The sequence below is a fragment of the Crocuta crocuta genome, unplaced genomic scaffold (genome assembly GCF_008692635.1).
Source record: "Crocuta crocuta isolate KB4526 unplaced genomic scaffold, BGI_CrCroc_1.0 scaffold348, whole genome shotgun sequence".
Taxonomy (NCBI): Eukaryota; Metazoa; Chordata; class Mammalia; order Carnivora; family Hyaenidae; genus Crocuta; species Crocuta crocuta.
In genome coordinates, this window is record NW_027529573.1 from 2,865,326 (window position 1) to 2,882,963 (window position 17,638).

At 43.4% G+C, this 17,638-nt stretch overlaps 1 protein-coding gene across 2 annotated transcripts in view; it reads left to right on the top strand.

Moving 5' to 3' along the window:
- THOC5 (THO complex subunit 5) overlaps positions 1–6,679 on the top strand; it is a 32,365-nt gene extending 25,686 nt beyond the window's left edge. For both annotated transcript variants that reach the window (XM_077761637.1, XM_077761638.1), the window contains 5 exons: positions 277–380; positions 516–603; positions 3,080–3,195; positions 3,848–4,038; positions 6,476–6,679. In XM_077761637.1, coding sequence (XP_077617763.1) covers positions 277–380; positions 516–603; positions 3,080–3,195; positions 3,848–4,038; positions 6,476–6,539 — 563 coding nt within the window. In that variant the 3' untranslated portion in view covers positions 6,540–6,679. The remainder of the gene's footprint in view (positions 1–276; positions 381–515; positions 604–3,079; positions 3,196–3,847; positions 4,039–6,475) is intronic.
- Positions 6,680–17,638: the final 10,959 nt, after the last annotated feature.

Consider the following 17,638-nt stretch of genomic DNA (forward strand, 5'->3'; position numbering starts at 1 on the left):
GGGGGGGGGGGGGGGGGGGGTTTGCTGGCCGTCATTTACATTAAAGATGAAGTACCATGAATGCTGGTGCTAGGTCCAGCCACAAGCACACAGCAGGGGTGAAGGTCAGGTTGGTGTGCCTGCATTCATAGCACATGTTGTTAACCAGGGCACCTACTGAATGCTTCATGTACCTGGACAGCTGGCAGGGCCATCTGAGCCCTTCAGATGATCCTAGTTCCCCAGCTGTGGCATCTGATTTCTACCTGTAATACCACCTGTCTTGCTCCCTTTTAGAACATGGTATTGTACCAGTTACCAGTGATTGCCAGTACCTCTTCCCTGCAAAGGTGGTCTCCCGCCTGGTCAAGTGGGTGACAATTGCCCATGAGGATTACATGGTAAGTGAAGGAGTGACAAGTGACCCTTGCTGTCCCAAAGACTCACATCATTTTTCAGCTCCTGCCCCTTCCCCCAGAAGGGCAGGGGATTTGATTGGAGGATCCAGGAATTTCCTCCTCTGTGGTGACTTCTAGGAGCTGCATTTCACCAAGGACATTGTGGAGGCGGGACTGGCTGAGGACACCAATCTCTACTACATGGCACTCGTGGAAAGGGGCACAGGTAATTGCTTTTCTGATCACAGTGATAGGCAAGGGAAAGTAGTAAGAATAAAACATTCCTGAGGGTTGCCCAAAGAAAGTGAAAGATCCTAGAGTCTTGCTGGGGTGACTTAGCAAATAGTAATGATTATAAGAGCCACCATTCAGTGAGGACTTGGTCTATAACACAGCCACATACAAGTTTTATCTCATTTAATTCTTATGACAGTGCTGGGAGTGGTAATGCGAGTACCCCCTGCTCTCCTAAAGTTTGCATTTCGCTACTTTGCTTTTACATAAAACCTACGTTATTGCCTGTTTTCACCAACTGAAAGAAAGGAGGATGTTCACCTTTACAAGAGAAACCATTACTGTACTAATGTAGGTCTTGTGTAAAAGTAAAGTGGCATTAATGCTCGGAAAGTGAGGAGTGGGGAGAGGAGTTGCTCCTTGCCTTATGCCATTTTCGCTTACAGAAGATTTCATAGAAACACTCTACTTTGGGATAGCAGGGGAAACCCGTATTCCCATTTTATAGGTGAAAAAGCTGAGGCTTCATCACAAATGCAGTCTGAGCCCGAACTCTTAGCCCATTGCTTTACTGTTCTCTAAAAAGCAGATATACCTGTTCTTCCTCCTCTTCACAGAAGGGCCGGTATATCACTCTCAGGTTGTGAAGTGCAGAGTGGTAGGACCTTCCTCCCTGTGTGCTGTTCCTATACTCACTTTGGAGGCATCACAAGCTGTGATTCCTCACGGCTGTCCTGGAGTCTCATTTGCCAAGGCTGTCTGTGGAGCCACCCAAGTGCTGCCTGTGGAGGTGTTTTCTGGCTCCTGCCTTGGCAAGCCTGCCACTCACTGCCCACAGAATCTGACCCCTGGGTTTGGTGCTGTGGCTGCTGCGCTCCGGGAGCTGGCTGTGGTTCTAAGACAGTGCAAGAAATATAAGGAGAGGTTGTGCTCTGTGATGTTAGACTTTCTCTACCTTGGTTTCTTGCCTTCTCTTTTTCTTTGTGTGTTTTAAAAATATTCTGAGTTCAAATTAAATATTTTAGATACAGTTGAGGTCCCCTGCTTCCACTTCATTCTTTCATTCTCTCCCTCATTATCAGTGGCTACTGTTTGGAATTTGTACAGTTGCTTCCCATCCTTTTTTCTTTCAAAAATTACTTTTAGCTCATCCCTAAATAACACAGAATACGGTTATGAAAGGGTACAAAATATGTAGTCTAAGAAATTTATAAAGCCCCAAGTAGGGGAGGTCACTAGAAGACATCAGTGCTTCCTGGTTGAGCAGATAAAAGCTTGTGTAGGTAGTAAGTGTTCTAGATCCATAACAGACTGAATGTGATAATTAAAGTTTTCATAAGATGCATTGTAGAATTTGAGAACGTAAGAGTGAAATTTAAATAAATACATAGCAATTCCAAAACAAAACAAAACCTGTGTGTGTGTGTGTGTGTGTGCGTGCGTGTGTATGAAGAATCCTTAAGTTATTTTACAACAGATCAGTTTGAAAACTACATAGTTTTCCAGACCTAAATCCAGAAATATATGCCAACTGTTCGGACAGAAGAGAAAGGACTCACTTTATAATAAATGTGGTTGTCAATGTCAGGGAAGAATTATCTTAACCTCCACTGTCTTGTTTTCTGTTATTTGAATTACTGATGTGTCATAGTTCTTTTTACTCTCTATAAATAATGAGAAAGGAATGGCATACCTAGCCCATTGGTGGTAAAAGTAAATGTCATCCTATGGAGAAAAGCAAAGGCTCCCACCAGAGAAAAAATGAATATGTTAAAAAATACAACTATTTCCTGTAAGGACTATGAGCACAGCTTTGATATCAGACAGTTCTAGTTAAACTCAGCACGGCTGCTTTGGACTGTTGTTCTTAAGGAAGTTTCTGTCAGAACATCAGTTTCTTTTTATGTAAAATGGGATTGATAATAACGGTATCCCATCTCATACAATCATTGATAGAATGAAATAAAATGTACATGAAGGGTTTAGCACAGTGCTTGGAATACAGTAAGTATTCCATAAAAGTTTCACGTAATGAAATACTTGAAAAGAAACAACAGAGAAAATATATTGAGGTAATAGCTAATACACAATATTGTTAGAAAAAACAGTAAGCCTTCATGTGGCAGAATCTGTAACTTGTGGGCAAAGAAAGAAATGCCAGTTAAACTTCTGTCAAAGGAGCAAATAAAACTCTTGGGCAGACCCAGTGTGGGCCGGACCCTGGGGAGTCCACATACCTCTGCATCCTTAGAGGGACCAAAGTCACAGGACCTCACATTCTGCAGCCTGGCAATTCTATTTCAGAGATTCTCAAATAAAAGCAAAAGTCAGTCAGTACCAGAATGTGCTGTGTAGTACTTGGATTAATGTAAAACAAAGAGCTAGCCCCAGAGGTCCAATGGGGAGGGTCCATGGCTGGCAAGCTGGGTCTCAGAACTGATTTTTCCTCCTTTCCCCTCTCTTCCCAGCCAAACTCCAAGCTGCTGTGGTGCTGAACCCTGGCTACTCCTCTATCCCACCCATTTTCCAGCTGTGCCTGAATTGGAAAGGAGAGAAAACCAATAGCAACGATGACAACATTCGGGTAAGGCCCCAATGGGGGTGACAGGGGAAGGGGGAAGAGCCTCCCTGGGGAGGTGGGAGGTGGCAGAACCTCCTGCAGCTGAGAGTTTGCCCATTGGCGTAATTCCAGGGACAGAGGGACCTGCCGGGATTTGTAGAATTTGCTGGAGCCTGTGTGGTATAGTAGAAAAAGCCTAGACCCAACTTAATCACTTACCTAATTTGGGGTCACCCCATTTTAAAATGGAGATCATATAAACTCTTGCTTTGAAAGGTTGTCGTCTTGGGCTTCTATAGAAATGTGAATAAACTCAGGAGCACATAAGTGATGGAATGAGATGGTGTATAAGATCATTACAGCTATGATTAATTTATCATTATACCTTGATTTGATTCTGTAGTGACCTTCTGGCCGTAGATCATGCTTTTAACCCTCATACCTTCTGACTTATATCTTACCTCTCTACATTCCTCCGTCTTCTTGGCTGTGCAAGTATTGGGCAGGGAAAGTTTTGGGTCGGAATCAGGAAGACACTGTTGTCCTGAGGACAAGCCCGTCTGGCCTGAGCTGGTGGGACCCAGCTCTTGCACAGGCCCAGCTGTGGTTCTTGTGGAGCTGTCAGTTGCAGTCAGTCTGAAGGTAGTGCAAGGTTCCTGGCTTTCCCACTCCTTAGGCCATGGAGAGTGAGGTCAACGTGTGCTACAAGGAGCTGTGCGGCCCCCGACCCAGCCATCAGCTCTTGACCAACCAGCTGCAGCGCCTATGTGTGCTGCTGGATGTCTACCTGGAGACGGAGAGCCATGATGACAGTGTGGAGGGGCCCAAGGAATTTCCCCAGGAGAAGATGTGTCTGCGACTTTTCAGGTGAGGGGAGGGGCTGGAGTGCTGGGTTTCTGGGTCCCTTTAGCTCTGCCTCTCACGGGGATTTGTGGCAGAGATCAGAGCCTTGCATGGAGGGTGTGCGTGTTCCCAGGTGTGCTTATCTCTGTTCACAGTGGAAATTAAAATTCCATAGCTGGATTTTCCTTCCTGAAACTTTCCCTGTAGCCTACTTCCTAGTATCCTGGCCCACTTGTTCTTCACCAGCACCCCTGAAGGTGGGCCACCCACTGAGTGAGCAGCACCAGACCACAGACCAAGAAGGTTTAGCTGAACTTCCTGTGCATTTTCTGGAAAACAACAGGATTTGTTGCAGGTCTCTGCCTTGCTGTTCACCCACTGTGTGACCTTGGCAGAGTCACTTTCGCTCTGGGCCTGTTTCCTAAAGGTTGAAGTAGAAGTATACAATCTGGCTCATGAGGAATTAGAGATAATTTGTGTCAGCTAAGAGAATGATTCCTGGCACAGACGGGCTCACAAAATGCGGTTAAGTCCTGACAGCCTGTCTCTGCTCATGGCACTTGTAGCCAATTTTCCATTTTCACTTTCCACTTCCTTTCTCTCCCTTTCATCCCCTAACTCATGCTCTTGTTTTTAAAAAGTCAGTTTCAAAACTCCAGAGTTCACACTATTCAGGCATCCCCTCCCTTTTGAGCAAGCGACTGGGCAGGATTGGTGTCTGGGAGAGGGGAAGGACTATAACTTGTTTCTAATTGGCACATCCCCCTATTCCCTGTCAGTGTAAAGGTTCCTTACCTGCTCTTCACCTTCTCAGATAGCCAGCCCCCAGAAGCTGTGCCAGCACCTTCCCGCCTCCACCTGGCACTCCCACCTCGCCTGGTTCTTCCTTTTACCTGATAATAACCAGTTCCAGCCACCAAGGGGCTGCTGGGAGGCGGAGCGGCAGCCAGATGGTGGTGGCTTCTAGGGCTTGCTCTCCCTGGTGGGTCTGTGTGAGAACTCAGTTCTTCCCACCCCCTCAGTCTGCTGTAACACATTTCCAAGGTGGAAGCTCTCACACGGCCAGTGTTTATATTCTGTTATCTAATGGTTCCCAAAGGATCTGTTTCCTGAAGCGCTTTGTGCGTCATCCATGCTGAGCTCCTCTGTCAGGGCATGCTGGGAAGGTGCTCCTCTGGCTACTCAGATCCAGTTAGTTCCATGACTGGTGAGATGTGAGTTTCTTGGTCTGGAGTCCAGCTGACCACTGGGATCAGGCCAAGGGGCTGGGCTGCAAAGCGCTGGCCTAGCAGCAGGGACCCGAGGCCTGGCTCTGCCTATGGCTGGCTACTTTCAGCCTGGGGGTTCTCCATTAGCCACATGCCGAGACTCACCCAGGTGACTCTGTGCCCCTCTGGTGTTGGGAGGTATTTGTCATTGTGGTTATGAGCAAGGGCTTCAGGGCCAGAAAGATGTAGGTTCAAATTGTAGCTCCTTCCTGTGTGGTGAGGTCTACATGTAGCCCCATGAGCTTTAGATTCCTCATCAGTAAAACAGCATCTGCCTCAGGTGTTGTTGGATGAAGTTAATCCAGATGTAGCTTGCAAAGTGGCAGATGTGATGCACGCAGAGTGAGCCCTCACATAAATAAGTGGATGCACTGATGTTGGAGTAAAAACCTTCTTTCTCATCTCTACTATCACACCCACACACCCCTCCTTGAGACCAGGATCCACGGTGTCACCTTTCTAGTTACCATTGAATGTCAGTCATAGACAAACAAAAGAGACCCTTTATCTGGACATCACTCACTGTGGAGTTGTTTGGAAGAGGCTGCTGTGTGTTTGGCCTGGGTGCCCAGGATTATATCTGAAGCACCTTAGCTTTGTAGCACTGGGGCTTTGGCCATAGTTGTCAGTCGTCCTGTGGCCAGTAGGCTTTGGTGCTTCGGTGTCAGACCTGGTTTTGAATTTGGGCTCTGTACTTTCTGACTAAAATCTCGGGCAGCCAGTTTACCTCCCTGAGTCTGTTTCTTCATCTGTAAAACCTATAAAATGGTAGAAATAGCATCAAAGAAGTAGTAAGTATAAAGCTCATAGCTCTTGGCAGGCACTTAGTGCAGATTCTTTTCACTCCTGGACTCCTGCCTACATGGGAATCTCCTTGCAAAGCAGGATTTTAAGGGTTTTTCCTTCATTTTTATTATAGAAATAAAATGTTTCTTGTTAAACATGCAGACAATAACCAGTAAAAATACTAAAAAGTGAGGGTACCCAAGCCCCGTGCCTCTTGTCAGTGTGGGCCCTTCCAGGTTTGTGTTCATGCATTTGCAAGCATATTTTTGTTTTACAGTCTGCTTTTTTCGCAATGTTTCTTTTTCCCCCAACAGCTGCACAGTTTTCCTTGTGTAGATGAATTGTAATTTATTTTGTCAGCCCAAAGGGCATGGTATTAACTAGTCTCCCTTCTCCTGTTTCTCTAGGGGTCCCAGCAGGATGAAGCCATTTAAATATAACCATCCTCAAGGATTCTTCAGCCATCGCTGACCTCCCACTTGGCCTGTTGTTTCCCCCTAGGCCCTAAATGCTGTGCCTCTGCTTTCTGTTCTGGCCCACATGTGGCTCTTGATATTCTCCAAAGACAGGTTTTTTATTTCTAGCCTATTAAAGTGTCACTTGACCAAGTAGCCTTTGTCTTGTGGCTCCTTGGGGAGGAGGGAGGCGGGTTTGCAGTCTGGAAGGGCAGTTGGGGGCCACGGCACAGTGTGAAAGAGCTTTTGTGGTTAGGCTTTCTCTAGGTGACCAAGAAAAGCAGAGTGCAGAAGATTCTGGTTTTGTAGAAGCATGCTGCCCTCTTGTTCCCACTCACCTTTCTTGTTCCTGCTTTGGGAGGGCCTCATTATCTTGGTGTTTATTACCCCAGGTCCTCGCTCTTAGGAGGTGGCAGGGGAAGGCCAAATCAGCATAGCTCAAAAAGCAAAAGCTCTTCTTTCTCCTCTCCTCACTCCCTCCACTAACTTTGTCAGTGCCTCCAGTGGCCACATTCTCTCTTTTGATGTTATAAACATCTGACAGTGTAGCACACACAGAAGACAAATACAGGGAATAATTGTAAGTACTGCAGGATTTCCTGAAGTTGTTGAGGATGGTATTGGAGAGTTGTATGCAGAGCTACCATCTAGTGAGGCTCTGGCAGAGTGAGACCGGGTGACATCTAAGGAGAATGTTCATGATGATGACATGATAGGTACCTCAAAAAATAATAGTCTGACTCTCAAAGAATTGACAGGGGTCCTAGGGAAACAGGTAAAATCCTCTAAAGTGTTTGCAAAGTGACCTCTTTTATAATTTTGCAAAAGTCAAAGTGAAGAATGGCATGAAGTGTTCTTAGACAGTTTTGCCAGAAAAATTATTCTTCATCCCCTCAAAAAAATCCATATTCAATTCATTATTTAAGAGATAAGATATAAAGATGGAAAAATATCTAAGAATTATTACATAGTCGGAGCATCTGGCTGGCTCAGTTGAAAGAGTGCAACTCCTGATTTCATGGCTGTGAGTTCAAGCCTCACCTTGTGCATAAGATTACTAAAAAAATAGGGGCACCTTGGTGGCTTAGTCGATTAAGTGTCTGACTCTGGTCAGATTCAGGTAAGCGTCCGACTCAGGTGATGATCTCAACCGTTTGTGTTTTCGAGCCCCGCGTCGAGTTTTGTGCTGACAGCCAGCTCAGAGTCTGGAGCCTGTTTCAGATTCTGTACCTCCCTCTCTCTCTGACCCTCCCCTGCTCACTCTGTCTCTCTTTCTCAGAAAGAAATGAAACATTAAAAAAAATTTTTTTTAAAGATTACTAAAAAAATAATTAAAAAACTTAAAAAGAATTATTACATTCTTGCAAGTATAATCTGTAAGGCTTTTCAACTACAAGATGAAAATCTACTCTTGTAACAGCTTTCAGTATACACCAATTTTATTTTTTGTGACAGTCCTAGTCATGTGGCTTTTTCCTGGGTCTCCTGGGTGGCTCAGTCGGTTGAGTCCAACTTGATCTCTGCTTGGGTCATGATCTCAGGGTCAGGGGATCAAGCCCTACATTGGGCTCCATGCTGAGCTTGGGGCCTGCTTGGAATTCTCTCTGTCTCCCCATCTGCCCCTCTCCCTGCTTGTGCTTCTCTCTCTCTCTCAAATAAAAAAATAATTATTTTTTTAAAGTGGCTTTATAAAAAAAATGAAATAAAAATAAAAAGTCGCTTTTTTCTCCCAGAACATACTTGGAACTTTGTTTCCTATTGTGCATCTGTTCACTCAGTGGACTGAATATCCTTGGAGAACATGGGCCTCTGGTATAAAAGCTGTTTCCGCCTGTCTTCTCAGCTGATCACGGAGCATCCCAGTAGTAAGGATTTCCTGAGAAAGAACCAGGAGACTCCTGGCCCTTCCAGGGCCCTTCATTTTACATATGGAAGCCTGAGCCCTTGAAGAAAGGAAATGTGATCTCTGGTGTCATCTTTTTCCCCTCAGCTTGCATCATTCCTTTGAATTCAAAAGTAGATATTCTCCTGCCCAGAGGTCCTTGAACTTCAGTGTGTGTGAGTCTCCCATCCCAAGAGGGCATTGGAAAAACAGATTCCTATGCCTCACTCTAATATTCGGGCTCTGTTGACCTAAGATGGGCCCAGGAAGTGTATTTTTAATGAGCTCCCTAAGTGCATGTTGCCCTAATCTCTTTCTGGAAGTAGCTGTACTTCCCTTCCTTGGTTTTTCTTGGTAACTCCTCCTGTGATGGAGGAAGGCCTGATTTTCTGCAGTCAGCTACCCCTCTTCTGTCTTCCATACCTTGGGCAGCAGAGTGAACCTCCGTGTGCTGCTTTCTCTCCACATAGTGAGATCTCCTTGTCATTTCCCTGACCTACTTGCCTGGACTCTGTCCCTGCCGGCATCCCCTTGGTCTGGCCACCTTCAGGCCCTGTACCTCACCGCCTGTGCTGAATAAGATTGAAATGTGGCCTAAAAATAGTTCCTTTAATGGCCCCTGCATTGCAGCCTCCTCTGTTCTAGGCTGGAAGGCAGCCAAACTGACTCAGCACAAAAGCTCAGCTCCAATAGCTGGGACAAGGTTGCAAAGACCATTTGTGAGCACAAGGGAAAAGCTCTGTTTCCTGGGGCGGACAATGTCAGAACCTGTCACCCTCCAGAAGTGATTTTCTCTCTTCAAAGGAGCTGGCTGAACAAAAGAATCCTTTGGTTGTAAGGAGAAGTGTTTTAAAACTCATGAGGGGCCCAGGACAGTCCAGCCTCTTAGAGCTACTTGCACTACCAGTCAGCAGATTAGGGGAAGGGCCTGGCTTGGGAAGATCTCAAAGCTTCTTCCTCAACCAGAATTGGCCTTGGCCTTCCCTGGAACACATCCCAGACAGCAGTCCCTCTCTGTCATCCTCCCATACCTGGGATTCAGCCTAAGTTCCTTACCGTTTTATTAATTTTTAATTAAGTTTTTAAAAAAGTAATCTCTGCCCAACACGGGACTCTGTTTCACAACCCTGGGATTAAGAGTCACATGCTCTACCGACAGCCAGCCAGATGCCCCTTCTTGCCTTTTTGTTTTTATTTTTTTTAATTTTTAAATGTTTTTATTTATTTCTGAGAGAGGTTTATTTATCTTTGAAAGAGATGGAGACACAGGATCCAAAGCAGGCTCTGTGCTGACAGCAGCAAGCCCGATGTGGGGCTCGAACTCACAAACCATGAGATTATGGCTTGAGTTGAAGTTGGACGCTCAACAGACTGATCCTCCCCCCCCGCCGCCCATCCATGTTCTTGATTTCTTTGTATGTTTTAGCCTCTCCATTATTTTCTTCTCAGTTTGCTCTCTCCTGTTTTCTCTAGAAATAAAATCCAAAGACCCTTTTTATTTTAAGGGTGTTCCTGCTGATCATTGTGGGGAAATGACTAAAAGCCCTACCTATGGGCTGCCAGACTACCAAAGGAAATTTCTCCCTGTCTGTAGCCCCAACTCTGTCCTTTCCCTGGCATTCAGCAGGCTCTCTGTTGAGAACAGGTGTTAAACATCTATTTTGGGTCAGGCCCTGTGCTAGTCACAATTTTACATTCACTGTCCTATTTAATTACAACAGGCCACCAAGAATACACGTTCTCTTCATTTTTACAGATGAGGAAAGTGAGACTCAGGGTTAAATGAGGTGTCCATACCTGGAGGCCTTCTCGAGCTGAGCACCCAGGGTGAGATCTCAGCAGATCTAACTGCTGTGAAGGCTTTCCTTTCTTCTTTTTTATCTTTTTAAAGTATTTGTTTATTTACTTATTTAGGGAGAGAGTGAGAGAGAAAGCATACAAGCAGGGGAAGGGGAGAGAGAGAATCCCAAGTAGGCTCTGCACTGCCAGTGTAGACCCCGACACAGGGCTTGAACTCACGAACTGTGAGATCATGACCTGAGCAGAAATCAAGTCAGACTCTTAACTGACTGAGCCACCCAGACACCCTGAGAAGGGGCCTCTTGAGTAAGGAAGGACTTTCCTGCCTGATGTGCCATTCCCTGCAGAGGGTTCCCGGGTTCCAGAAGCCCAGATGTCTCTGGTCCTGTCACTCCTTGCCAGCAGCACTTCCACAATCACGGCTAAGCTGGGTTCTGCCCTCAGGTGGAGCCAAGCTCTCATTACCTGTCATTGGGCCAACTAAAGCCCATTAGCCTCACATCTGCTCCCTGCTGTCCTTGGGCCTATGTCCTGGTCCCCACCAGAAGGTCACATCAACTGCCTGGGCTCTTGTCACACCCTCTCCTCACTTGGCTTTCTCACTACTTCCAGAGATGATCTAAACTGGGAAAGGAAACCAGCACTACCCAGTGGGGCTGGTGGAGGACCCTCAGAGTACATTTGTGCAATGAGTGAATCAGTCGGGGTATCCCAAAATATTTCAAAGATGGACCCAGTCTAACAAGTTGAAATGTAAAGTCCTAATGAAGGACGTAAAAACCAATCAATCACTCACCCATGTGTTGATATACAGCAGCTTGAGTGAAAATACATGGTGGTTTTAGTGAGCAACTGCTTTAAAATGCCTAAGGGAGTATCTGCCCTGGCAATGCAGAGAACTGGCAGATACTTTGAAATTACACTATTCCTTTTCTTATTCTATTGGGTCAAATTCCACAGGACCAGTTACCATATTTATTTCCCACTGTATGTAGGATAATCACTTATTGGCTGGGTGTTTCGTATTTTCCAATTTCATATTTATTTGTTTTCTTACTAAAACCATAGTATGCAAAATTCTTAATTTGATTTTTAGAAGAAGTAATTCATTCAAAAGAGTCAGAAACCGGAAAGCATAAGAAGTGAAAGTACAGTGAAAGGTTTTACCATTAGTCTTATCCCCCACCTGCCAAGTTCCTCTCTCACAAATAAGCAGCCAAGCTGCTTACTTTCTTTTATATCCTTTCAAATTCTTTAAACACAAATTATTTTTCTGTTTTTTAAGAAGTTTTATTTTTAAGTAGACTCCACACCCAATGCAGAGCTTAAAACTCACAACCCTGAGAGCAAGAGTCACATAACTCACTAACCACTGAGTCAGCCAGGCACCCCTATTTTCCATCTTTGCACAAAATACTATACTGCATACACTGTTTTGTATCCTGTTTTTTGTTTTTTTTTTTTGGTTTTTTTATTTTAGACATCTTTCCATATCAGTGCAGGGATATAAAGAGCTTCCTCATCCTTCTTTACGGCTGCATAGTATTCCATTCAATGGATGTTCCATAATTTAGTTTTAATGGCTAGTTGGCCGGGCTGCCTGGGTGTCTCAGTCCATTGAGCATCTGACTTTTGGTTTCAGCTTAGGTCATGATCTCACAGTTTGTGGGTTCAAGACCCATGTGGGGCTCCATACAGACAGTGTGGGGCCTGTTTGGGATTCCCTCTCTCTGTCTCTCTCTCAAAATAAATAAATAAACTTAATTTAAAAAATTTTTTAATGTTTATTTTTGAGAGAGAGAGCGAGCATGAGTAGGGGAGGGACAGAGAGAGACAGACAGAAGGTACAAAGTGGGCTTTGCTTGAGAGCCCGATTGTGGGGCTCAAACTCAGGAACTGGGAGATCATGACCTGAGCCAAAGTCAGATGATGAATCAAATGAATCACCCAGGTGCCCCTGTATCTAGAAACTTTTTAAAAATAGAGATGTATATTTTTTATTAAGTAAACTCTATACTCAACCAGGTTTGATCTCATGACCCTGGGATCATGACCTGAGCCAAAATCAAGAGTCAGATGCTCAACCAACTGAACTACCCAGGTGCTCCTGAAATTACTAATTTAATCACTATCTGCGGTAGATATATTCAGATTTTCTATTTTTCCCGAGTCAGTTTCAATAGTTTGTGTCTTTTCAGGAATTTTTCCATTTAACCTAAATTGTCAAGTATGTAGTTGTTCACAGTATTCCCTTAAAATTGCTTTTATTTCTGTAAGTTTGGTATTAATGTCCCCACTTCCAGTCCTAATTTTGGCAGTTGAATGCTCTTTCTTTTTTTCCTCAGTCTAGCTAAAGGTTTGTTGGTTTGGTTAATCTTTCCAAGAAGTAACTTTTAGTTTCACTGACTTTTGTCTTATTTTTTATTCTTTTATCACTAATTTCCACTCTAATCCTGCTTTGAGTTTAGTTTTCTTTTTCTATCATTAATCTTAAGGTGGAAAATTAGGTTATAAATTTGAAAACTTTCTTCCTTTTAAATGTGGGTAATTGCAACTATAAATTTTCCCCTGAACATTGCATTAGCTGCATCCATAAGTTTCCACATGTCTTTATTTGCGTTCACCTCAAAGTATTTTCTAATTTCCCCCATGGTTTCTTTCTCTTAAAAAAAAATAAAGTTTAGGGGCGCCTGGGTGGCTTAGTCAGTTAAGCGTCCAACTTTCGCTTGGGTCATATCTCGCAGTTCGTGGGTTCGAGCCCCGTGATGAGCTCTGTGCTGACTGCCAGCTTAGAGCCTGGAGCCTGTTTCAGTCTGTGACTCCCTCTCTCTCTGACCCTCCCTGCTCACGCTGTCTCTCTCTCTCTCTCTCTCTCTCTCCTAGAAATAAATAAAACATTAAAAAAAAAAGAATGTTAAAAAAATAATAATAAAGTTTATTTATTTATTTTGAGAGAGAGAATACGCACACACGTTGAGGAGGGCAGAGAGAGAGGGAGAGAGTGAATCCCAAGTAGGCTATATGCTGTCAGCGCAGAGCCTGATCCTGGACTCCATCCCGTGAACCGTGAGATCATGACCTGAGCCAAAATCAAGAGTCGGACACAACTGACTAAGCCACTCAGGTGCATCCCCCATGGTTTCTTCTTTGATCTTTTGGTTATTTAGAAGTTTGTTGTTTAATTTCCATATATTTGTGAGTTTTACAAATTTCTTTGTTATTTCTGATTTTACTCTATTATGATCAGAGAACAGACTTTGTCCTATTTCAGTCTTTTTTAAGTATGCTGAAGCTTGTTTTATGGCCTAACATATGATCTGTCCTGGAGAACATTCCATGTGTGCTTACATAGAGTGTTCTATAGCTATTTGCTATAAATTGATTTTAATTACTTGTAACATTAAAAATTAGTCTTATTTTGGGGTGCATGGGTGGCCCAGTCAGTTAAAGGTCTGACTTCAGCTCAGGTCATGATCGCATGGTTCATGGGTTCAAACCACATGTCGGGTTCTCTCTCTCAAAAATAAATAAACATTAAAAAATCTTTTTAAATAGTTTTCTTTTTTTGTTGCAGAATGTTTACTAATAAAATGTAATTTAGTCATTCTATTATTGTATATTCAGAGTATTTTCCATTTTTCCAAAATATAAACAAAGCTGAAGTGAACATATTTTGTATTTGAATATTTCTGTACAGACCTGATTTAGGATACATTTCCCAATGTGGCATATTTTGATTAGAGTATCTCAGCTTTTAAGTTTCTGATATAATATCTCGTTAGATTGCCTTCCAGGAAGGTTTTGTCAGTTTCCATTCCAACCATTAGTTCCAGAAAATTCAGGCTTCCCAGCATACCCACTAACATTGAGTATTATTGCTTCTTTGGGTCTTCTGCTACATGCACTGTGGACATTTATCATTGTTACTGCCCAGGATCCACTTCTTTTTAATAGCAGAACCTGCAGTTTCCTTTAGGAACCACACACACCTCCTAAACTCTCAATTTCAGGGCCTAACATATTTCCCCAGCTCTAGGCGTAAGCAAGTGACTACAGCCTAGCTCATCAGTGTCCCAGAGAGGAGCATGTGACCTTACCAGCCCAAGGAGAACCAACCCCTGGACTTTCCCTGAAATATTGGACAAAAGTTTACTCATCTGGTGGCATGGAAGCTGAAAGCTGGAGGAGACCACATGGAGAGGTCCTGCCTCAGAAGGAAACCTCCACAAAAGAAAATAACCAAGAGATAGAGAAAGAAATGACAGCATCTTGGGGAACATCTCTGAGAATCCCTCTGGATCTAGCTTTATCTGAGGCAAGGCAACTTTCTTAAACTCCTTGTTTCTGTAAGGTAATATATTTATTATTATAAATTTATTGGTAGCAATGGTATTTTGCTTAAATGAGTTTGATTCTGTTCAGACCACTGGCAACAGAAATGCTGATGAATATGGAAACCTCCAGTGCATCCCCTCAGGAGCTGCTGGTCAGAATTCTCTGGAACATTGCTATGAATTATCAGTACTGCCCCTAAAAAAGCTTTCCTCCTTATCCCTCTAGCACTTAGTAGCACTGCTCTGCCTATCTCCTCTGATGTTAGATACAACTGTGTGAATTACTTGGGCCAGTGAAATGTTGCCAGAAGAAACCTGTATCACTTTCAAGCGGGACTTTTAAGAGCCTGTGCATGGTTTGCCACATTCTTTCTTTCCTCCCTCAGTGAACTTGGAAAGCCTGGGTCTACACTGGTCATCTATTAGCTTGGTTCTTGAGTGAGTGACCACTATGAACAGAGACCCCTGCTGACCCACACTGGATGTGTAGCATGAGTCAGAAAGAGGCTTTCTTTGAGTTAAGCCATTGAGATGTAGTTGTTTATTATCACAGACAGAATGTAACTGAGCCCTGCTGAAACAATTCCCCCGGGAAAAAAAAATGAAGGATGTTTTTATCATCAATCCAGCTATGTTTGCTGAGCTGACAAATAGCCAGCAGGAAGGGCACATCCTAAAGCAATCAGCTTCATTCCATGTATCTTTTGTGTCCCCCAGGCCTTCGAGTTTTTCCTTGGTTTGAGTCCCTTGGTTTTTCCTAAGCTTTGTTATCCTCCCAGAAGGAGAATTATTTTGTTTGGCAATGATTAAAGTTAGTCCTAGTTGATATCTGGCCAACTAATCCTACCTATAGCGTTGGGAGCACATCCACTTAGGGCAAAAGAAGAGGAACAACCGGGTCAGATCCTTCTGCCCTGCCTGTGCCACTTGGGACCACCATGAGAATGATACCACCAAGCAAGGCTATGGCTTTTGGTATTCTGAATACCTACAGCATCTGGTTTAGGGTGGTCATGTAATAGGTCAGGAGACAGAATGGCAAAATAAGGAACAGCTTGGGCTGTGTGGTCAGACAGGCTCAAATTTAAATCCAGCCCCCACCTCTTCCTGGCTCTGGAATTTGGGGCAAAGTCACTTCTCTGAGCCTCAGTTTACTTGACTGAGAAATGCAGGCTCAATATTGCTCACTTCTTTGGGCTGCTGTTAGACTGTGGATATAAAATGTATAGCCCAGCACCCAGTACTTGGAAAGTGCTCAGTAAGTGGTGACCATGATGGTGGACCAAAGCTGATGACCTGGGTTCTAATCTAGACAAGCCCCTTGTCTCCTGTGGACATCAGCTGAGTCAGTGATTTGTAAGAGCCCTTGTATCTCTAATGCCAATCATGTCTTCCCTGCAATTTCAAAACTGAGTAAGTATACGTTTTCTAAATGAGGGTCACTGAGGGCAATTTTTAAAAAAATTAGACCGTAGAAAATTGATAGCCAGGTAATTCATATTTTCTCTATAGAACAATTAGGAAAACAAATCTCTGCTACAAACTTGGCCTCAGGCAGGCTCCTGCCCCTCTGGCCTCATCTTAGGATAAGGAGATTGGGCTAGAAGCTGTTTTGGTCCCTGTTGGCTTTGACTGGTTATGATCTGCTTATAGTGACACAGAGAGGTCTTTGTCTCCTCTTCCTGACCCTCATCTGCTTTATCTTCAATTCCATGTCTAAGGTTCTGGTATCTGATATTTTACTTTGTGTTTTTAGCCCTGTGCAACTTCTTGATACATCTTTTTTTTTTTTTAACTTTATTTTTAAGTAATTTTAAATTTACTGAAAGGTTGCAAAGACAGCACAGTGAGTTCCTGAATACCCTTAGGAGCTGGTTTCTTGTGACAGTCATCTCTGTGTGATCATGGAACATTTGTCAAAACAAAGAGATTAATATTGGTACATTGCTCTTAACTGAATGACAAACTGCATTTGGAATTCATTGCTTTTTCCTTTAATGTTCCAGGATCCAATGCAGGGTACCACACGGCATTAAGGTATTACGTCTCCTCAGTCTCTTCTAGTCTGATGGCTTCTCAGGCCTTTGATTTATCAGTTTTAAGCAGTTTCTCCAGACTGGTATGAGAGATGAGTGTTTTTGATCAATTACACACTCCAGTTTCCCTTTCTCCATCTTTCCCTTATATTTATCTCACCTTTGGATGTAATCCACATTCATTGCTTTTGTTACCTTTATGTAAATATTGTTACCTGTTGGATTGACTATCAGTATTATACTTCCTCTTATACATGATTTTTGTCTTGTACTTATTTTATTATTTGTTTTATTTTCCTTGAATTGACTAAATCTTCCCACACTCTGCAATAGTTCAGTAAAAGGCTTTCAATTTTATACATGATGGATCATGTCAAGCAATTTATCAGTTTAATTTTTTTCTGGGAACTCCCCCGCTTCCCCCAGACTCACTCCAAACTGGATACAGGCCGCACAGCTCTTGTCCTTCAGTTCATCCTCATTTGTCCAGGACTTTCCTAGTTTGAAGCACTGAAAGCCCTATATCCTGGGAAACTTATCCATCCCAGACAAATTAGGACACTTGTCACCCTACATAGCAGTCCTCTGATGACTAAAATTAAGCCAATGATACACCACAGCAACTTGTTCAGGATTCTGCGGCATGGTACTACAGAAAACATACAGACTCTGGAGTTCTAGGTTTAAATCCTGGCTTTATCACTTACTAGCTGTATGACTGGGCACCTCACTTCACCTGTTTTCTCAGCATTATACAATAGGCAACAGAATAGCTACCTTGAAAAACTCCCATGTGGATGGGAAAATGCAAAATATGATTACTTCAACCAATGGTAGTTATCATTATAAGCAATTTGGGAAACCCAGCCAAATGTGACTTTTTTTCAGACAAGACACATGGGGATTTCCTAGGTCCTAAATCCCCCTTGATATTTAGTGTAGCTATACGCCAGGGCCTGATTTCCCTAGGACAGAACTGCTCAGAAAATTAATACTCCAGTTTCACAGAATCCTTGGATGTGTTTGATAACTTGAAGAGCCAATCAAAACTGTTTCTAAAGTG